The sequence below is a fragment of the Balaenoptera musculus genome, chromosome 12 (genome assembly GCF_009873245.2).
Source record: "Balaenoptera musculus isolate JJ_BM4_2016_0621 chromosome 12, mBalMus1.pri.v3, whole genome shotgun sequence".
NCBI classification, from domain to species: Eukaryota; Metazoa; Chordata; class Mammalia; order Artiodactyla; family Balaenopteridae; genus Balaenoptera; species Balaenoptera musculus.
Window position 1 is genome coordinate 50389742 of NC_045796.1, and position 23081 is coordinate 50412822.

The following is a 23081-nucleotide window of genomic DNA, read 5'->3' on the forward strand; positions in this document are numbered from 1 at the left end:
TGAGCCCAAATAATAGTCCTAAACCTTAGCTGAAAGGGAGCTGGGAGGATAGAATCTGGGTTTCCAGCTTCTGAAGGTAGGAGGCAGAGAAGGATGCTGTTTACATTAAGACTATTAAGGAAGGGGGTTCAAATGCTGGGCCACCTATATTACCCTAGAAAGCATACCCCAATCTTCATTGATTAGAGAGAGTATCTACCTAGGGCTTGGTAGCAAAACCAAGTACCACAAGGTTAAACTGCATAAAAACTAAAGTAAATGCTTTTCTCTCTTTTATAAGGAAAAACTGCTTATAATAACAAGAGGCTTAGCCGTGTTCATACTTTCCCAATGGCTTTTTTAGAATACAGTTGCTAGAACCACTTTATAATATGGTTTACCAGATCTTTCTGATTAAGGGTATTTTAATATTCTAAATTTGAATTATTTTGAACAGAGTACCACAAGACATCAAGTTTTAAATGCAAAATACAATTTTAAAAGAACTACTCTTAAAAAGCAATGTGGCAACTAATAAAAAATATAAATACGTCCCCGTCTCTGGCTCCTGCTAAAATTATAGAACAAACTGGACAACTCCTCAGAAAATGAAGAGTTATTAATTTTACGTTTAATTAGAAAAACTTGGACAACACCACAACCTTGTTTTAATACCCATGAGGAGTTCAATAACAATTAGGCATGCAATTGAAATTACCAGAGAATTACAAAGGATTTCTATTCAGCTTTAATTATCCATAAAAATTAAAGTGCAATAAGTGAAGTGTACCCTATGAGTCAAATAAGTTTAAATGTTATCTTTTGTTGATTCAAAGTAATATGAAAATAAAATCAAATAATATTTACCTTTTAGTCCTTTTCACATTTCTCACTGTTATACAAATAAGAAAATGGATGTGAACGCACTTTGTAAACTATAAACAAGACATAAATATCAACCATTATTACAAACTATCAATTTATGTTATAGGTTTTTTACCAAAAAATAGAAATGAATAGACTTTTTAAAATGGGAGTTTAAGTGGCTGAGAGAAAAAAATAGAAATTCATATAAAGATATCTTTTGAGTTTGGCCCTTAACAAATACAGAGGAAAAAGACTGTAATAAAAGACAAAGACGGACATTACATCATGATAAAGGGGTCAATCCAGCAAAAAGATATAACATTTGTAAATATCTATGCACCCAACACAGGAGCACCTAAATATATAAAGCAAGTATTAACAGACCTAAAGGGAGAAATTGACAGGAATACAATAATAGTAGAGGACTTTAATATTCCGCTAACATTAATGGATAGATCATCCAGAAGGAAAATCAATAATTATGCCAGATAGACTTAATAGATAAATACAGAACATTCCATCCAAGAGCAGCAGAATACACATTCTTTTCAAATGCACATAGAACATTCTCCAGGATAGATCATATGTTAGGCCACAAAATAAGTCTCAATACATTTAAGAAGACTGAAATCATATCAAGCATCTTTTCAACCACAATGGTATGAAACTAGAGATCAATTAAAAGAAGAAGACTGGAAAAACCACAAATATGTGGAGATTAAACAATATGCTACTGAACAACCAATGGGTCAATGAAGAAATCAAAATAGAAATTAAAAAGAAAAATACCTTGAGATAAATGAAAATGGAAATACAACATACCAAAATCTATGGAATGCAGCAAAAGAAGTTTTAAGAGGGAAGTTAGAGACATAGGATTACCTCAAGAAACAAGAAAAACCTCAAATAAACAACCTATCTTTACACATAAAGGAACTAGGAAAGAAGAACAAATGAAGCCCAAAGTTGGTAGAAGGAAGGACATAATAAAGATCAGAGTGGAAATAAATGAAATAGAGAATAGAAAGAAAAAGACAAGAGCTGGTTCTTTGAAAAGATAAACAAAATTGATAAAGCTTTACCTAGATTCACTAAGAAAAAAGAGAGGATGAAATAAATAAGATCAGAAACGAGAGAGGAGTTACAACTGATACCAAAGTACAAAGGATTATAAGATACTACTATGAACACCTATATGCCAACAAATTGGACAACCTAGAAGAAATGGATAAATTCCTAGAAACATACAATCTTCAAGACTGAATCATGAAGAAATGGTAATCTGAACTGACCCATTACTAGTAAGGAGACTGAATCAGTAATCAAAAACTCCCGGAGTAGGACGACTGGCACGAGAAGGATGGAGAGGGCGGGGCGGCGTCTCCTGAGCCAGAAATTGAAGTGATTCTGGCAGCGTCACCCTTTATACCAGAAAGCTGGCGGGCACTATGGGGAAAAAACAAAACAAGAAGAAAGTGGAGGAGGTGCTAGAAGAAGAGGAAGAAGAATATGTGGTGGAAAAAGTTCTCGACCGTCGAGTGGTAAAGGGCAAAGTGGAGTACCTCCTAAAGTGGAAGGGGTTCTCCGATGAGGACAACACATGGGAGCCAGAAGAAAACCTGGATTGCCCCGACCTCATTGCTGAGTTCCTGCAGTCACAGAAAACAGCACACGAGACAGATAAATCAGAGGGAGGCAAGCGCAAAGCTGATTCTGATTCGGAAGATAAGGGGGAGGAGAGCAAACCAAAGAGAAGAAAGAAGAGTCAGAAAAGCCACGAGGCTTGCCCGGGGTTTGGAACCGGAGCGGATTATTGGAGCTACAGACTCCAGTGGAGAACTCATGTTCCTGATGAAATGGAAAAAACTCTGATGAGGCTGACCTGGTCCCTGCCAAGGAAGCCAATGTCAAGTGCCCACAGGTTGTCATATCCTTCTATGAGGAAAGGCTGACGTGGCATTCCTACCCCTCGGAGGATGATGACAAAAAAGATGACAAGAATTAACTGTCCTGAGTACCAGCCCCTGTCACATCTGACTGTGGGTTTCAAGTGGGGAAAGAAGGAGTTCTACTTGTCTTGACACCGTAGAGGGGGCTTGAGAAGATGTCCTTTGAAGAGCCAGTATAGTTTCTGTGCCCTACAGCAGCCCAAGTGCTTTAAAGCTGCTCCATGCTGTATAGTTTGCAACACCCATCCCAGTGGAGGGGAAGGAGGGTCAGTGTTTCAAGGCAACCCATTCTGAACTTTGCTGAGAAAAGCAAAGGGCCTTCTATGAAGGACAAAACTTGCAGAATGGGATGTGGGAGAGCAAAAGATACTATAGATCTTCAAAGAGCATCTCCACAACCCACAGCCTTCTTCCCAATAGTGTTAACTCTGCATTTTTACAGCGTAGCATGTATGTAGTTTTTGGCTATTTCTGGTGTATTATTTGGGGTGGGAGGGATGGGGTGGGAAAGAAGGGAGATGGGTTAGGATCATTTTTGTTAAAATTTGGGGCCTGTTGGGGGGGAAATGGTGAAAGAAAGGGAAGAACAACTAACGATGATTTGGTTCTGTGTCCAGAATATTTCATCCTTTCAAAAAATGTCATTGGCAACCTAAATGAGGACTGTGAGAGACTGTTTAAAAGCTGTGAATGCCTGAAACTTAGAAGCCAAGGTGTTCCCTGCCTGAGCTTAATGCTGTTCCCAAAAAGCATTAAGCTTTGGTAACTTAACTTCCCAGTTAAGAAGTTACCAAAGCTGCCATTTGGAGGATGGAAACTGGTTGAGGAAAAGTCTTATTGGAGTGTATACACAGGCAGATCATTCTGTCTTAGAGGTGCTAATTCTTGAAATTGACAAGAAGACCCTTTCTTTTCCAATTTTGAAGTTATAAATATCAGCTTCTCCATCCAAGCCACTGGCTGAAGTATTTGGGGAAGGGCAGAGGGTGGTATAGGAGATGGGAGAGTAGGCAAAGACAAGGGCCGGTGCTCTTAGGGTGGAAAACTCTTGGAGCCTCTGTTTTTTGAACTTTGAAACCATTGGTGGCAGGGTTCAGTCACTGACAGCACAAGTTCACTGAGTCACTTCAAGAGTTGAATGATTTCTGAAGCCCTGGTCTCAGGAGAAGATTAAATTTTCATACTGGGGCAGTGGTTCACTTTAAAACAAAACAAATTTTTTTAATCCTAAGAATGAACTAAAACCCAAAATGCTGTCTTGGATCATGAGATCTATCAGTTCTTGACATCATTTAGACCTGCATCTAGAACTCCGTTGTAAAATCTTTTTAGGCATGTGTTAGGTTTCTGTGAAAACTTTTGTTTAAATGTTAAACTTCATACCAACACTGTCAGTTTTTGTCTTAATAAAACTATAGATTTATAAAAAAAAAAAACAACTCCCAAAGAATAAAACTCCAGGACCAGAAGGCTTCAGTATTCTACCAAATATTGAAAGATTTCACACCTACCCTTCTCAAACTCTTCCAAAAAATCGAAGAAGAGTGAATGCTCCCAAATTCATTTTATGAGACTAGCATTACCCTGATACCAAAACCAGACAAGGATACCACAAAAAAAGGGAAATTACAGGCTGATATTCCTGAAGAACTTAAATGCAAACATCCTCAAAATGTCAGCAAACCAAATTCAACAATACAATAAAAGGATCATACACCACGATCAAGTAGGATTTATTCCAGGGATGCAAAGATGGTTCAAAATCTGCAAATTAATCAACGTGATACATCACATTAACAAAATAAAGAATAAACATCATCGCAATAGACACAGAAAGGCATTTGACAGAATTCATACCCATTCCTTATAAAAAGTCTCAACAAAGCAGGTATAGACAGAATGTACCTCAACATAATAAATGCCATATATGACAAACCCACAGCTAACATCATACTCAATGGCAAAAAGATGAAAAAGTTTCCTTTAAGATCAGGAACAAGACAAGGTTGCCCACTTTCACCACTTTTATTAAACATAGTATTGTAAGTCCTAGTCAGAGCAATTTAGGCAAGAAAAAGAAATTAGAACTAATAAATGAATTCAGTAAAGTTGCAGGGTACAAAATCAATATACAAAAGTCTGTTGCTTTATATGTTAACAATGAACTACTAGAAAGAGAAATTAAGAAAACAATCCAATTTACAATAGCATGAAAAACAATAAAACACCTAGGAACAAATTTAAACAAGGAGGTGAAAGATATATACACTGAAAACTATAAGATATTCATGAAAAAAATTGAAAAGATACAAATAAATGGAAAGATAGTCTATGTTCATTTTTTCTATTCTGTTATGTGTATTTAAGACTATACTTGAAAAAAAATTATTGCTATGGCTGCACCTCATAAGTTCTGATGAGCATTGTTTTCTTATTGTTTAGTTCAAAATATTTTCTATTTTTTAAAAATTTGGCCCATGGTTTACTGAGTACAATTTCATAATTTTCAAATGTGGGGATTTTATAGTTATCTTTTTGTGACTGATTAGCTTAGATGCACTGTGTTCAGAGAATGTGATTATATGACTTAAAATGTATTGAGATTTATTTTATGGACTAGTACAGGGGTTGGCAAACTACAATTATTGGGCCACGTCCAGCCCACAGTCTGCTTTTGTACCAACAAGCTAAGTAAATGTAAGATATTTACATTTTAAAGGGTTGTTTAAAAAAAAGAAAGAAAGAGGGAAAGACAGACATTAAGATGTGACAAAGACTGTATGTGGCCTGCACAGCCCCAAATATTTACTATCTGGCCCTTTACCAAAGTTTGCCAATCCCTGGCCTAATATATGGTCAGTTTTTTAAAAATGTTTTATTACTGCTTGAAAACAGTTTTCTGCATTGAGTGCCATGTCCTTTATACCCTTCAGATACAGTTTGCTAATTTTGTTGTTTGAATTTTCTGTGTCATCATTGATATTGTTTTGCTTATTCTATCAATTATTGAAATAGGTATATTAAAATCTTCTGCTGTAATTGTAGATTTATCAATTTCTCTCGTAGTTATATAAAAACTTTTGCTTAAATATTTCGTGCTTACATTATTAGGTGCATATAAATTTAAAATTGTTATGTACCTCTTTGTGAACTGAGCCTTGTATCATTATGAAGTGATCCTTTTTCTGTTTTAAAGTCTACTTTATTGACCCTAATACAACCAATGCCATTTTCTTTTTCTTGGAATTTGCCTGATATATTCTTTTCCCCTCTTTTTATTTTTGATCTTTCTGGAGATCTTAGCGAGCATGGCAAGGCAAGAAAAAAAAGAGAAAAAAGGACTGAAAGGAAGAAAAAAATACTGTCATGTTTGCAGCTGATACCATTATGTAAGTAGTAAGATCAGTCAAAAAATTAAATAATGGAAAAAATAACACAATTTATTATTATAATAGCATAAAACTAAGATGCACCTAGAAATATCTGCAGCAAAACTGTTCAAGATATTGATAGAGAAAATTATAAAATTTCAAAGAAATTAAAAACCTAAAGAAGACCTAAATGAATGAACAGATATAACACTGTCTTCAAATTGATCTATGAGTCAACCCAACTCCAAACAAAATCCCACCTGGGTGTTAGCAGAATTTACAGGTTAATTCTAAACCATATACAGAATTACAGGAGACAAGAACAGCCAAGACATTCTTGAATAACAACAAAAAAGGGATGGAGGTGGGGTGGGGGTGGGGGAGGTAGAACAACCCTACCAAAGATGGAGCTACATTATTAAAAATGTTCACACCATACACAAAACTTAATTCCATGTGGAGTCATGACTTAAATGGAAAAAGCAAAAATACAGTGCTTTCAAAAGACAAAATGGGAGGATATTTTTATGACTTTGGGAAAAGGAAGAATTTCTCCAACAAGGAAAAGGAACCACAATCCATAACAAGCTACAATTTTGCAACACATAATTGACGAAGGATAGTATCCAGAATATATAAGGATCTCCTACAGATCAAAAGGAAAAAGACAACCGAATAGTAACTTAGAAAAATAAAATCAACTCACCTATAAGGTATGTGAAATCTCATTAGTGTTCAGTGATATGGATTAAAAACATTACATAAGTTCATACTTTGCCAGAATGCTTGCTATTAGTCACAGTACAATTTGACAAATACATATGAGCTTATTTGTATGCTTCACATCTCCTCCCCTGGACATTTTTCTGTCATTAAATTTACTGGGTATAAGCTTTTTTAAAAGCATATTAACAAACTAGCGATGATCAATATCCCTTACTCTCTCATCATAGAAACCAGATCACTGCGGGGTTTAGCCCCAGCTCTGCTTCTAATGGACCTCTGATACCTATTCAATCTTTCCTCCTGGATTATCTTACTTATAACTTGAAGTGACTGAACTGAGTTTTACAGACTTCCCCTCACTCCCACCCAATCAATGTACCTTGAATCTCAACATACATGCTTTTTCAAGACTTTCTTTTTCACTTACTCTTTCATTCATTTTCTCGCCTAATGTATTTCTCTTAATCTTGTGTACTAGGCATTGAAGACATGAAAACAAATATACACAACAATCTCTGGTCTCCAGGGTCTGGTCCACGGGAAAGAAAAAAAATTAACAAATCACAGCAATGTGGCAAGTGCTATAACTGAGATGTGGAAAGGGGGCTAAGGTAGAGAGAGGAGGAAATACGTGCACTGAGACTGAAGGACAGTAGAGTTTTGGGGGGTGGGATGAGAGGAGGCATGAGGCAAGGGATCTCCATGCAGAGAGACTAGCGTGGGCAAAATCTTGAGAGAAAAAAAGAAAATAGGCTTTGGGTGCTTTGTAGAGAGTTCAGCATGGGAGAATGGTAGGTCTCATAAGGAACTCAGAAATTACCCAGCAGGCAATAGGGTGTCTTGGGGCAAGGAAGTGATATGATAACACTGGAATTTAGAAAGACCACTCTGAGTGCATTGTGAAGGGAAAAGGGGGTATGGAACTGGGAGACAAGAATGGAGGAAGTAGAAAGACCAGTTAGAAGGTTATTATAATTGTCTTGAAGAAAAATCATAAGAATCTGAACAGTGGCAGCAAAAGAGGAAAGAGAGATTTGATAAACATCATTGGTACTATTGGGTAATGGGTCCTGGTAATGAACAGGACCCATTACCCAATAGCAGGGGTTCAGAAAGAAAGAAAAGTCAAGAATGACTCCTGAGAGAAGTAAGGAAGATACGAAGTAAGACTGTGTCAGTAAAAATGGAGAGGAAGGAATTGATTTGAGAGAATTTAATGAAGCAGAAATGTTAGAACCAGCTGAATGACTAGCTTCAGGGGCTGAGGAAGAAGGAAGAGAAAAGGAAGACCCCTCTGCTCTTGGCTTGGACTAATGGGTGGGTTGTGAGATCATTAATCCAAATGGGAAAAACAGGTGAAGCAGATCCCAAGGAAAAGAAAATGTCAATTTTTTAGCACACTGGATTGGAGGTGCCTGAGAGCTATCCCGGGAGAGACGGCAATAGTTCTGAAGCTAGCGAGGAGATTAGAATTGGATAAGGATAGTGTGCCTGGCACATGCTTTATGACAAGTCTTGAACTCCATGAGATAGTTACTAGTGTTATCCCTACTTCACAGATGAGAAAAAACTTAGACACAGAGCACTTAATTTATCCAAGGTCACCATCTGGGTAACTGCTGTTGGTCGGATTTGAATCCTGGCGGTCTTGATTCCAGAGCCTGTGCGAACCACTTCACAGTGTTCACCTGTAAGTCATCAGGAGCACTGCAGGTTGAAGGCCTGCAGAGTATGAGGGGTGCAAAGGGGGACTAAGGACAGAGTCTCAGGAAACACCAATATTGAAAGGGAGGGCAGAAGAACAGGGGATCAGAAGACTGAGGATGGCCCCACGGAAGCCAAAAAGAGAGAAAGTTTCAAAAAAAGAACTATTTAATAGTGTCACTGGATGCAAATATTCAACTCAGTTGACAGAACTTGACAACTGGAAGGCCAGTGACATTACTCAGGGAGAGTAAGTTTCCTAAGAGGCTAGGGCAAGGCTGCATTGAGTTGAGGAGAAAATGAGATAAAGTGAGAGAGCTCCAAAAAGCTGAGCTGTGAAAAGAACGAAGACTCAGGAGGCTGCTAGAGGAGGGGTGTAAGTTTGGGGAGTTTGTTTTGTTATAAAAGTAGGAGGATCCTAAGCATTCTTTCATACTTGATATACATCAGTAAAAAGTAAAATCCATGAATAGCTCACTAAAAACCTGTAAAAGGCTTAAGTATATCACTAGACTGGGAAACATCTTAAATACAAAGGAGTTTTTGCACACTGCCTCCCCTCACCACATCTTCAGCTCCTGATCACCCCCATTGGGCTCTACTGGGCCTATAATACCAACTGGTGGATGCTCTCCTCCAGCTCTAGACACACAGTCCTTTCCTCAGTTCTTCAAACACACTAAGCTCTTTGCCATCTCAGGGCTTGCTGTCTCCTTTTGCTGGGAAACTCTTGCCTTATCGTGCACTTGGCTGGCTTCTTCCTGTTCCTCAAAGCTGCTTTTGCAAGAGGACTTCCCTGACCAATCTACAGAAGTCATACTCCTAACTTATTCTTTATCACTGAACTCTATTTCACAGAATTCTATTTTTTTCCTTTACAGTACTCAATCCAATCTGTAACCACTTTATTTGCTCATATTTTATTGGCTGCCTCTTCCACTAAAATGTACGCAATCATGATGTCAAAGATGTCTGGCTTGTTTGCCTCTGTGTCTTCAGCCCTTAGAACAGTTCCTGGCAAGTAACATGTGTTCAATAAATATTTGTTAAAGGAACTATATAACCCAATTTCTCCCTCTATCACTTTCCTCAATTGGGATCATGCACACTGTTTCTTAAATCCAAGGCCTTGCCTCACTGTCTTGACTTATATATGCACTTTTATTAGATACCAGGATCTCTGCTGCAAGCTTTATTTGTATCATTTCATTTAATCGTCACAATAGTCCTCTCATATAGATAGGTCCTTTTAAAATTATATCTCCATTGTACAGGTGAGGAAACAGAGGACGTTGTATAACTTGCCCAAGTTCAAACAAGTGGTGGAGCCGGGATCAGAATCTAGTTCTGACTTCAAAAACAAAACAAAGCCAGGCCACAGCTCACTTCAAGTGAGGGCACATACTCTAGTTTGGGAAGTCCTGATTTAGCTTTATGTTCTGTTACACCTACTCCATCCAGGCCACATCCTAATCCATAAATTCAAATTTCACCCCCTCTTCCCGCTTGCTTTCTGAAGGTGGGAGGCGAGAGCAGGGAGTGGAGGGCTGTCCTGAACTTCCAGTTCCCAGCTTCTCCCCAGGAAGATGCATGTAGGGAGAAGAAGAGATCCAAGCGTTAGCCACTAACCTTTCAGGACTGAGAACGAGGTAACCCGGGGCCTAACAAGTGACTGTCGGATTCTGGAGCAGAAACCGACAATTCCAGCCCCGCACTAGCGGCCAAAACGCTTACCTTAACTGCCACCTCCGGAGCGGAGTCCACCGCCACTGCCAGAGAGGACTTATCTGAAGACGATTTGGTCAAGTGCATAAGGGAGTCCGCGGCTGGCAGCGAACACCGTCCACCCTCACTGTCCGAGTCCGATTCGGACCCTGAACCCGAACCATACGAAGCAGCCAGAGACGCAATCGCAGCCGACATGACGGCAACAGACGCTCTGCGGAGACCAGGCCCTAGCGGAAGAAGGAGTAGCTTCAGGTCCTGACAGATTGCCATAACACACATTATTTAGTTCCTTTCCTACGAAATCGTTTATATTTTAAAAAATCATTACAATCGATTAATTAGTATTAGAATAAGAATAACAGGACTTGGAATTTAGAAACATTTACCTAGGGAAATAGAATTATAATAGCTTATAACTTTCGGGACCTGTGCGGCTAGATTAAAGACTACGAGTTCCGAAATACCTTGAGGCCTCGAAGTACTACGCTTCCGGCGTGCCGCGCGGCGGGAAGTTGGAGAGGCACGATGGGAATTGTAGTTTAGAGGAAGGGGGCGGGGCGGGCGGGCCCCTCTTTGACCCCGCCCCTGAATGGTAGGTTCTTTCAATTGGCTATCATCTTTCCTCATTCCCTGGCCAAGCACTGTTCTCTCCGTCCCCCTCCCCCAAACTGAGGATTGGGCAATACCATAAAGCCTCAGGAAAGGGGGGGGAAGAGAGATATTCATCCCCCACTGATGGGTGAGTGGGTGGGGGCTGAGTTTCCCACCACAGATGCACCTGGGCACTGGGAGCTGAAGAGGAAAGTGAGAATCATAAGTGGGAAGACCTTGACTGGCGGGGAATAGCTCCTGGTGGGAAAGATGGGGGATTAGGTGGCGAGAGTCCTGCGGTTCCCCCTGCTTCAGGAGCGGGTCTTCGCGCCCGGTTGTGGAGAGTCGCGCGCTGGGAGGGGGCAGCTGGGGGGCGGCGGCGGCGGCTCGCGGTGTTGTTCGCTCGCGCGTCGAACACACGGTGGGTCCGGTGACCGGCGGGCGTCGCAGGCGGCGTTCCTTGTGGCCCGGTGCCTCGGCCGCTGCCCACAGCGGGTTCCACCCGGGAGCCTGACAATCCTGGAGGCTCTAGGTGGAGTGCCGGGAGCTGAGAGGGACCGGCGGCCACCGCCGAAGCATGAAGAAGGGGTAAGGCTAGAGCCCCTCAAGATTCCTCGGTGAGCGCGAGTCTCTTAGGAATTGTTTTTTTGGGGGGGGACAGGGTGCCGGGAGATGAACTCTTCCTCACTGGCCAGAACGGAGAGAGGTGTGCGTGGAGCACTAGCCCAGCAAAGGTTGCGAGGATGGGCGCGCCTACCCCGCGACGGCCCCCACCCCCATTCGCGGGTTTCCAGAGCTTCGGCAGCCAGACCGCCGGCCCGGCTGGGTACCCAGGGACACGGGGGCCGGCGGGCGCACCTGGGTCTCGGTTGCGGGGACCGCCCCGAGGCTGCTCTAGGCGGGGAGACTGCGGGTCTTAGGTGCCACCGCCTGAGCGCCCCTGCCCCCGCGGCCCGCCCCTGTGCCTCCTCTCTCTGGGGGAGGCTGCGGCACCCGGTGCCGGAGAATCCCCGCTCGAGCTACGTGCCCGAGGCTCTGTAAAGCCAGCTGGTGCGTTTGCGTTTTTGCGCCGCGCGTCTGTGTCTAAAGAGACAACATAACGGTAAAGCGAGTGCGGGGATCTCTTTCTTGGCTGGAAGAGGAGGCCAAGCGCGGTTCTAGCCTCCGATGCCTGCTATGGGGAGGGGGGTGCCTTGAGCAGAGTTAGGGAGCTGCTCACCCAGCTCCGATGTCAGCAGGACTCGCCCATTGTGCCACCCGGATAATTATTCAACTCTGCAGCATCCATTGCACCTTTCCCATTTTTCTTTTCCCCTTACTGTAGCATGCCCCCTAGCTTCGGTACTCTGACGCCTTCTCTTGCACTTGCGGATGATGAACTGGAATAATGGTGAAAAGAAAGCACATCTGACCTGAACATTCATAACCTGTCCTATAGCCGATTAATTAACTAATCCCCAGGTAGACTAGATACTTGAATACGACTCAGTCTAATTCTATCCTTTTCTGTGTAAAGTGTGCCTAGGATTATATATAGTTTTTTGTTTTTTGTTTTTTTGTTGTTGGTGTTAGATCCACGTATTAGCTAGTTTTATTCCTGTCCGGTAATTGATGTAATTGATTTATTGGTTAGTCAACCCGTCTAATGTTCTTAAATTTAATTTGTATAGGAGATAACTTTCATTTTCCTAATTGTTGGTAGCACTGTATCATAATTACAGATTGAGTCTCAGTCTTTGAACTCTCAGGAACAGTTTTTTCCCTTATGCTCTAAGTTTCTGTTAGGAAAAGTGTATTTTTTAATGTCCAATATTTGATATAAAATTTCTCAAGTTTTGAATAAGGATAGTTTTGTATTTCTTTATTTTTCAGTAGCGGAATATTTGATTGCCAATCCTAGCCTTCGGTTGAAAGAAAGGAAGCATTTAATATTTAAGATGGGGTTTTAACTGCCATAACATTTCCTAAATTTATCTAAATTTTACTTTTTATTCAGTTCTTTTCTTTGCAATATCATGTATTTAATTACTTGTTATAGAATTTCTTCTCATTTTTCTAACTTCTGTCTACAAGGATGGGTAGGCTACAATTTTGCATGATCTACCTGAAAGATGAAATATTTTTTGAACATGGAAGAAACAACTGTTGGTTACTTGTTTATTATGTTAAAAACTGTTTACATCCCACTATTTAAAAATAAACGATTCACGACCAAAAATAAGTGTTTTATTTTTCTTTTTGTGATCCTCCCTTTCCAGCTTTTCTTGTTTAAGATTGTTGCCATATCCCTCTTGGTAAAACGGAATTGCACATAGACATTGCAGAGGCAGTTGTTTTAAGGTACAGTAATTGTTTTATGGCACTTGGAAGTGGCGCACATATAACTTGATGGTGTAGGATCAGTTGCTTGTTAGGAAATGACCTTGCAGTTTACAAAATGGACACCTTGTCTTGGTTTCTTTATATGTAAATGGAAATAAACCGATTTATGCCACTAAGTAGTATGCATAAATTAAGTAAATATGTTTTCATGATGCTTTCAAAGAAAATTTAAATATTTTAGCTAATGAACGATGAAAATATTTCAGTGTAAAATACAGTGAAAAATGTCATTAGGATTTTCTGTGGCATGTTAGAATGGATGATTTACATTGAATTTTGCTTTGGAGACATATGGCTCTAAATTGAAGAATGTTTCTCATCTATCAAGTTTTTAATAATTGCAAATTTAATAGGTATTATAGTTAATACATATATGTAGTTGTAAATGCAGGTATAGTTAATATTCATGAAAAAGTTATATGACTTGGTAGTAAACAAGTAGAATATTGAATTAAGTTTGTGAAAAAGAAAATCTCCAGAAAACATTAAGGCCTTTTTCATTGAAAAATTTGCAGATGACACAATTCAAAATACATTTTGAATTTGTAATACATTGATTTTTGTAGTGTAATATAATAAATTGACTTTGTAATACATTGAAAATACGTTGATCATTTGTGAGGTGCTATATGGAGCTACTTTGTTTATTATTCAGGTTTGTAAATAACCATTTATATATTCAGAGACGGTGTATAAATATAATACTATATTTAATTATACATTTTGCTTTATTGTCAGAATAATTTAAGGTATTTCCAAGTGCTTGATTTTCATTATCACAGTAGCTAGTAGCTTTTGATTTTCTTATCGCAGGATTAACTGAGTTAATTTTCATAGCAAAAACTACTATTAAAATATATTATTATTACTTTTACCAAAACAGTGCTTTTAGTTACCTTGTGGGGAAACTTCATATAAATAAGACTATTCAAATGTCTTTAAAGTTACTATTGTATAGTTTCTGTTTTTGAGAATTAATTTGATGACATTTTTAATGTTTTCTTAAATGACCAACTAAAATTTAGCTGTCATTATTACTTGGATAAGTACAGTTTACTCAAGGTTTTTCTAAGCTCCTTGAGGACAGGAACTGCCCCAATGCTTATTGTCATAAATCTGAAATTGCTAGCATAGTGTTTAGCAAATAGTATAGGTTTAATTTTTTATTGGACAAATAAAATGAATGAATGAAGACTATCCATTGATTTAATGTACCATGTAGACATTTTTTAAAAGATCTATCAAATAAATTTTTAATTCGTAAAGCTTATAGCTTTATCTCACGAGAAAATTAAAAAATGTATTTGGAAGTTCTTTGAACTTCATTTACCTGTTCAGGCATAATTCCTTTACCCACACATTTTTTGAACTAGCACTAGATACTGTATAATGCATACATTGTCAACCTTTCATTTATGAAATGACAATAATGTTCTTATTTCTTACAGGTCACTTCATGAAAATGTACATTAAAGGTTTTTTTTTCCTAAATTAGATGAGTATAGATATGTGTTTGATTCTTTTTGACTTATTTCATCTTTCCAGTAAAATATTAATAAAAAAATGTATGTAGAGTATATCCTGTGCTAAATGTGCCTGAGTACCTAATTTTAAGAATAAGTGACCTCTAGGGTGGAGCTTTTTATAAAATGAAGAATCTTGTGTTTTTAGTTTATCACATTCAGTTTATAATTTTGAATCTTTGTGTAGTGGTAGTTCCTAACTTACAATAGGATTGATTATATTTTAAAACTTGTAAAATGGTTTAGAACTTGGAACTTACGTTCTCAGAAACAATATGCTTGGTTAGATTTGCAGACAACTCACCAAATTTAACCCATAATATACTTGAATTTTAGGAGTAGACTAATGCTATTAGAGAGTTGTAAAATTGTATTAATAATTAATATAAATACTATATTGAAAATACCTATTATATTGAAAATACCTATAGGTATAATACCTATACCTATATTGAAAATAATGTGTACAACAATCTTTCTGTGGGAAAATCAATTCAGAATCTACCTTGAAATGCTAGGAATACATTTCTCTTGTGTTAAGACATAACAACGTTATTAGGAACTTGTCCTCTGACACCCACTGGACATGAAGAGGAAGATTTTCCTCAGTTCAGTGAGTGGTGCAACCTTACATCATCTGGGGCAAGAGGTCAGAGAATGAGAAATTGGAAGGAGCTAAGATCTGTTTTGTAACGTTGGACAAGTCATTTTACCTCTTAAGGTCTTTGGTTTTCTCATTTATAAATTGAGAAGGTTGAAGTAGATGATCTCTGAGGTTCCTTTTGGTTACAAATAAAATTCAAAGGCGTTTCAAAGCTAAGTGTAACCCTTTTTGCTGAGAGTTCATTTTCTCTTTCTAATGTTACTGCTTATATACTTCCTGTCAGAAAATTTCTCCTTTCTGGATCTACCTCTGGAAAGATTATAGTCTTACTCTTTTTCTCACATGCCTATTCGTGGGAGCAAGACTTTTTAGGTTTTTAAAGGAATTTTTGTTGTTACAGTTGTTGTTTTGTTTGCTTTTGTTTTTATTATTTTTTTAAACTCCCAACACCACCAAGAAACAGAATTAAGATGATTTTCTTTGCTTTCCTCTTTTGAGTTTTTTACTGACAGCCTGTAAGTAAAGTCAAGGTAGATTTTATTTTTATACTTTGGAGAAAGATCATATGCAGTGTATCTCCAGAGAAATTTTTTTAGAAGGCAAAATATTGTAACTAAGGTTGTGGAGTGGGTGTATGAAGGTAAAGAGATGGAATATGAGCTGAGAATAGGTTGTCAGATAATGTACGGGGTATCCTGTATTTTTATTTGCTAAATCTGGCAGCCTTGCCTTGGGTGCTGTGGATCTTTGGGCCGGGCAAGAGTATGGTTATGGGGTGGTTGGAGGCAGAGGGATAGAGGGAGAAAGTCCTCCTTGAGGACAGGGCAGTTTTGTTGTTGTTGTTTTGATTGGTTGTTTTGTTTTGCTCTCCTTCATTTTTGTGTTTCTAGTACTTGTTCTTTAAGCTAAATGGATGTTTGAGCTGATATAATTATGACGGAAGAGCAGGTAAATAATTCTCTTAGGAAGGTGGTAAGATCAAGATGCTGTGAGAAAAGGGGTTATGAAACACAACTGTGTTTGTCATATACATTGGAGTATTTTGTAGGTTTTTAATTAAGTTCTTATTTGGAGGTTAATAATATTCAAGAATAACAGGTAACAGGTAACATGGTCTCCTAAGAGGAAAAGAAGTACCATTGCATGCTTGCTCTGCGTGCAAGCTACTGTATAGGTACTGTTATACTTATTATCTTAATTTGATATCATAGTCTTATGAGGATTTTATGGAAGAAGGGGGTTAACTGAATTAAACAAGTTCATCCTGCTCAGCAGAAGCACAGGTTCTCTGGGCACCACTCTCTTCCCTTTACTGCTGAAGCAGCCATTTTAATAACTTGATAATAGTAATTCTGCCTGCCTGCTACCTCTCCTTCATCTGCATTTGGACAATCTAGTGGTGATTGTCCCGTGCTAAGCCAGTTATTCATTCAGCACATAATTATTGAGGGCCAACTAGGTGCTAGATAGATACAGAAAAGAGAGTAAAACAGAGGTCTTGATTCTCTTAAACAGCATGGTAAGAGACTGATACTAGACAAAGGCACACATTTATCATTAGAAATTGTGATGAGTGCTCTAAAGGACAAGAACAGGTAACCTAGTTTACCTTGGAAATCAGGGACAGCTTCTTTGAGGAAAGATTGATGGACATTAGCTATGTGAAAAAGGAAGAGAAGGTAAAGAATGCGTGGAAAACAATTTTGAGATGGGTAAGAGCTTGGCAGGTTCAAGGGACTAAAGAAAGGCCAGAGTAGATAAAGCTGAGCTGTGTAGTGGTCAGGAGGGCTTGTGGAGGTAAACGGGAGGCAGACCAGGCAAGGCGCATTAGCTCTGGCTCAGTGAGAGGTACGGATTTCTACCTTAAGTGTATTGGGGAAGGCCATGAGGAATTTTAACCAGGTTAATCCTGAATCAGATCTGTCTTTTAAAAAGATCGCTCTGGCTTAGAGGGGGCCAGGGAGGCCAATCACAATTCTGCCCATTTCTGTAGTTTATTGGTCCAGTTCTAGATGCCCGCGCTGAGCCAGGCTACTCAGTTTTTCCTGGGTCCTAAGTGCCCAGAGGGTGGAATAATTTGTTTTCTCTCCAGTGGCTGAAGCTATAAGACACAAAACTGGGAAACTGTTAATGACCTTGTTTCTTGCCCTGTGAAGTAGATAAGCAGGGGCATCTTGAAGAAAGAACAAGAAGAGAAGCAGATACAGAGTCTTGGCTGTGTTCAAGTGTCTTTGTCCATGGTCCTGAGATTGGGTTGCAAGAGGCACCCTAGTATCTTTGTAATAAGTTGTCCTTTTTTACACAAACTAGTTGGAATTATATTTTTGGTACTTGGCAACCAACTAATTGAGTCCTCTCATAGATTAAGTAACTTGTACAAGGTCACAACGCTAATAAAAATGGTAGAGGTGGAACTTGAATAGAGATTTCAAAGTCCCATTTTTTCCTATAACCATATGCTGCCAAGCCACCACTCCTTAAATTAATGATTCTAAAGGGATTCTAAGGAGGTGGGTGTTGGGTGTGATGACACCTGTTGGATGATGATGGCAGCAGTGCTTTATTTGGGGTATGTTTTGCAATGGTAAAGCTTCCTGGCATTCTTTTCTGTTGAGTAACAGTTACTCAGGTCTACTCTAAAAAGTTAGCCTTTCTATAATGACTAACTCATTTGAAAAGAAAAAGAAAAAGATAAAGCTTGTGTGTCAGGGAATGGATTAACTCATTTGATTCCTCTACTGAAAAACGTGAAGTCTGTTATGTTTTCATGTTATGCTACAAAAGTAAGCTTTTTTGTTTTCCATTCTTTGATAAGACATATGTTGTCTTATATCTGGGTTTTGTTTGTTTTTTGGTAAATTTTTGTAACATAAATGTGCTCAAGATAAAGCCAGAGAATTGTGGAAAGGTTAAACAAGATGGGAGGAATATGAGAAGCATTTTATATTTTAGTTGGAGAAGAAAACTAGAGCTCATTTATTTTGAAAACCAAAATAAAAGCTTTGTGTGATACATCATAATACATGGCTAGAAATTTATCAATTTTGTTGATATTTTCAAAGAACCCTCTTTTGATTTCATTGGTTTTCTCTGTTGATTTTCCATTTTCAATTTCATTGATTTCTGCTCTATTTAAAAAAAAATTCCTCTGATTACTTTAGGCTTACACTGCTCTTCTTTCTCTAGTTTCCTAGGGTGGAAGCTGAGATTGATTTTAGATCTTTCTTCTTTCCTAATATATGCAGTCAGTGCTATAAATTTCCCTTTAAGCTTTTGGTAGATCTCACACATTTTGATGAGTGGTATTAATTTTCATTTACTTCACAATATTCAAAAATTTATCTGAGACTTCTTTGACCCATATGTTATTTAGAAGTGTGGTATTTAATCTTCAAATATTTTGGGATTTTCCAGCTACCTTTCTGGTATTACTTTCTAGTTTAATTCCATTGTGGTCTGAGTGTATACGTTGTATGATGTCTGTTCTTTTGGGGGGAGGGTGTTTTACAGCCCAGAATGTGGTCTATCTTGGTGAATGGTCTGTGTGAGCCTGAGAAGAATGTGTGTTCTTTGTTGTTGGGTGAAGTACTATATAAATGTCAATTAGATCCAGTTGACTGATGATTCTGTTCAGTTCAACACTATCCTTATTAATTTTCTGCCTGTTGGATCTGTCAGTTACTGATAGAGAGGTGTTCAAGTCTCTGTAATAGTGAATCCATCTATATTTCTCCTTGCAGTTCTATCAGATTTTGCTTCACATATTTTGGTGCTCTGTTGTTAGGTATATACATTAAGGATTGTTATGTCTTCTTGGAGAATTTATACCCCTATCATTATGTAATGCCCTTCTTTATCCCTGGGATATTCCTCTGCTCAAAAGTGTCTGCATTCTCTGAAATTGTGTCTTTATATTTAAAGTGGGTTTCTTGTAGACAGCATATAGTTGGGTCTTTTTTTTTTTCTAGTGCACTCAGATGTTCTGTCTTTTAATTGCTGTATTTGAACCGTTCACATTTAAAACGGTTATTGATATAGTTGGATAACTATCTACCATATTTGTAACTATTTTGTATTCATTACATTTGTTCTTTTTTTTAATACTTTTGTCTTTTTCAGCCTTCTTTGGCTTTAATTAAGCATTTTATATGGTTTCATTTTTTTCTCCTTTCCTCGCATATCAATTATATTTCTTTTTAAAATTTTTAGTGCCCTAGAGTTTGCAATGTACATTTACAACTGATCTAAGTCCGCTTTCACATAACATTATGCTGCTTCACAAGTAGCACAGGTATCTTATAACAGAATATTCCAGGGACTTCCCTGGCGGTCTAGTGGTTAAGACTCCACGCTTCCGCTGCAGGGGCCACGAGTTTGATCCCTGGTCGGGGAACTAAGATCCCGCATGCCTTGCTGCACGGTGGAAAAAAAAAAAGTAAAAACAAAAAAAACCCCAGAATATTCCCAATTCCTCCATCCATTCCTTATATCATTGCTGCCATTCATTTAATTTATGCATATGCTATAATTACCCAATACTTTGTGGCTATTATTACTTTGAACAAAACAGTTGTCTATTAAAATCAAAGAGAAATTTAAAAGAAATATTTTATTTTACATTTATTTATTCATTCTCTGTTGCTCTTCCTTTCTTCATGTAGATCCAAGTTTCTGATCTATATTGTTTTCCTTCTCTCTGAACTTCTTTTATCTTTTCTTTCAAGGCATGTCTACTGGTGACAGATTCCCTCAGTTTTCACTTGTCCAAAAACTCATTACTTCTCCTTCACTTTGAAGGATAATTTCTCTAGGTTGGTGGTTTTTCTTTCAACACTTTAAATATTTCACTCCACTGTCTTGTTCATCGTTACTGACAAGATGTCAGTGTGATTCTTGTTGTTCCTCTATTCGTAAAGTGTTTTTTCCTCTGGCTTTTTCAATATTTTCTCTTTGTCTTTAGTTTTCTGCAGTTTGAATATTATATGCCTAGGTGTAGAGTTTTTGGTTTTTCATTCTTGGTGTAGTCTAAGCTTCATGGATTTATGGTTTGGCTCCTGTCATTAATTTTGGAATATTCTCAGGCATTATTACTTCAAGTATTTATTCTACTCTTTTCTCTCTTCTCTTTCTGGTATTTCCATTATACATATGTTACACCTTCTTTAATTGTCCCACAGTTCTGGGATATTCTGTTCTGTTTTCTCATTCTCTTCTCTCTTTGCATTTTAGTTTGGGAAGTTTCTGTTGATACTTCTTCAAGTGCACTGATTCTTTTCTCATTTGTGTCCAGTTTACTGATGATCCTATCAAAGGCATTCTTCATTTCTGTTGCAGTGTTTTTTATTTCTAATATTTCTTTTTGATTGGTTCTTAGAGTTTCCATCTCTCTGCTTACATTATCCATCTGCTTTTGCATGTTGTCCACTTTTTCCATTAGAGCCCTTAGTAATCATAGTGATTTTAAATTCCCAGTCTGATACCATAAAATCTCTGCTATATCTGAGTCTGGTTCTAATGCTTGCTTTGACTCTTCTGACTATGCTTTTTCTTTCCTTTTAGCATGACTTATAATTTTTTTTTTTTGTATTTATCTAACTGGGAATTAGGCTGTGATTACTGTTTGCTGTAGCAGTAGGTGTTAGAGGTTTCAGTTTCCTTTAGTGTCCTTGTTTTTGTTTCCCTTGTTGTCTTTGGATTTCCCTAGAAACACCTTCTTAAATAGAGTTAGAGCCTTGCATTTTTTTTTCAGCCATAATCCTGTTATTGTATAGGAGCCCTATTCGTGTGGTGGTAAGGTGTAGGGGATGGGAAGTGGTCTATAACCGTATGGTAAGATATCAGTCTTTTGCAGGGTCTGTGCCCCTGAGCCTTCACAAGTGCTTCTAAGCTTCTGCTCCCCTTTCTGTAGGTATGTCAGTAAGGCTAGGGTGGGCAGGAATTGGGTAATTTTCTTTTCCCCAAGTTGGATAAAGCTCTGGCGAAGTCTTTTCCTTTGCTGAATAGGCTTGTGTTGTGGAGAACTCTCTGGACTTATTTCAGAATGGTTACTTTCCCCCTCCTCTTGCCAAACAGGAGGTGATTTTTCTCTGATCCTCACTATGATAACCTTGTGGGGCATAAAGCCCAGGAAAGTATAGCAGCCCCCACCTCCTTAGAGGAGACCCCCCCCGGGAGTTTTAAACTTTCAAACTAGTCCACAGTCAGTGTCCAGCAACTTGTTGAAGTTACCATTTAAGTGTTCATACCAGTTCCTGGCTCCCGTGGCTTCTGCTTCAGTTAGCTAATCTATATTCTCTGGATTCACTGTTCTCTCTAGTTTCTTGGGTGGCACTTTGTCCTGTGACTTCAGTCTGTGATGGATCTAAGAAAAGTCCATTGGTTTTCAGTTCATCCAGCTTTCGTTTCGTCATGAGAGAAAGAATGATGGCTTCCAAGCTCTTTACATGTTGGAGTGGAACCTGAAAGTAATCATATGTATTTTTAAAAACTGCATAGTATTTCATTGTATAGGTAAACCGAAATTTATTTCACTTATTCCTCACTGTTAGATGTTTAGATTGCTTCCTTTCTTTTCATATGACAAGCCATGATGTAATAACTGTCCTTGAATAAACTGTAGTTTTGATTTTAATGGCTATTTTCAGTTATCTATATTTCCTCCTGCAGTTACGTAGAAATTAATCAGGAATTGACTGTATTTAAATCAGAAGACTGGATTTAATTCTTAGTACTTTCACTTATTATGTACTCTTGGACCATTTTACTTCTGATAAGTTTCCTTATTTATGAAATGTAAATGATAAAAACTACCTTGAAGAGTTGTTGTGAGGATTAAATAATATAATAGAAGGCATTTGTAAACTATAAAGCACTATATAAAAGTTGGGTAGTTTAGGTATATCCAGTTGTGATATAAACTGTGAGTCTTAGTAATAAAGCACCCTGTTAATTAAATAGCTTTAGACCAGGCTGCTTAGTACAGTATTTTGAAAGAAGATACTTCGATTTATTGATAATTCTGAGAAAGGGGGCATAGTTGATTCTGAGACAGGGGCCATAGTTGATTCTGAGTGAGATAGCTAAGTAACAAGTATACTTTGAAAACCTAATTGAGGAAATAATATGTTGATGGAAGCTGATATAGTATACTCTTAAACTTAAGATAGAATACATTAGGTTTTATGAAGATAAGAACTAAGAAAAATAAGCAAAGCCAATTTTAACTTAGCTTTGCAATTATGCATTCAATATATGTTGTTCTAAAACATTTGGTAAGACTTAATCAGATAGAATTTTGATTTTTCATTTATTTCAATATTCTTCTCCAAAGTGACTTAGTAATTTTTGAGGTCATATAGTCTTTAGTGCCTTGATACTCAAAAGTGTGATCTGTGGACCAGTAGTGTCAGCATCATCTTGAGAGCTTTTTAGAAATGCAGAATATGAGGCCTACCCCAAATCTACTAAATCATTTTAACAAAATCCCTGGATGACTGGTATGCACCTTTACGTTTGAGAAGCTCTGACTTAGTATACATAAATCTTGCAGTTGGAAAGACCTTTGTCAAGGTTTTCAACTACGTAGTATTTCTGAATAGCTTATGATTTAAAGAGAGATATGGGTATTGGGTTAAGTGTAACTTTACCAGTATTGTTA

At 38.0% G+C, this 23081-nt stretch overlaps 2 protein-coding genes and 1 pseudogene across 9 annotated transcripts in view; 2 read left to right on the plus strand and 1 right to left on the minus strand.

The window, feature by feature from the left end:
• CDC40 (cell division cycle 40) overlaps nucleotides 1-10568 on the minus strand; it is a 56265-nt gene extending 45697 nt beyond the window's left edge. Inside the window, exon 1 of one of the 2 annotated variants that reach the window (XM_036871087.1) lies at nucleotides 10331-10568. In XM_036871087.1, coding sequence (XP_036726982.1) covers nucleotides 10331-10519 — 189 coding nt within the window. In that variant the 5' untranslated portion in view covers nucleotides 10520-10568. The remainder of the gene's footprint in view (nucleotides 1-10330) is intronic. The other variant, XM_036871090.1, reaches the window with a different exon arrangement.
• Nucleotides 2263-3003, plus strand: LOC118904935 (annotated as a pseudogene).
• Nucleotides 10569-11088: 520 nt separating the features above from the next.
• Nucleotides 11089-23081, plus strand: part of WASF1 (WASP family member 1) — an 84870-nt gene continuing 72877 nt past the window's right edge. For 2 of the 7 annotated variants that reach the window (XM_036871093.1, XM_036871095.1), the window contains exons 1-2: nucleotides 12237-12376; nucleotides 13174-13255. The gene's annotated coding sequence lies outside the window, so the exon portion shown is untranslated. Of the gene's footprint in view, nucleotides 11129-11181; nucleotides 11504-12236; nucleotides 12377-13173; nucleotides 13256-23081 lie in introns of those variants that run through there. The other 5 variants (XM_036871097.1, XM_036871099.1, XM_036871094.1 and 2 more) reach the window with 4 other exon arrangements.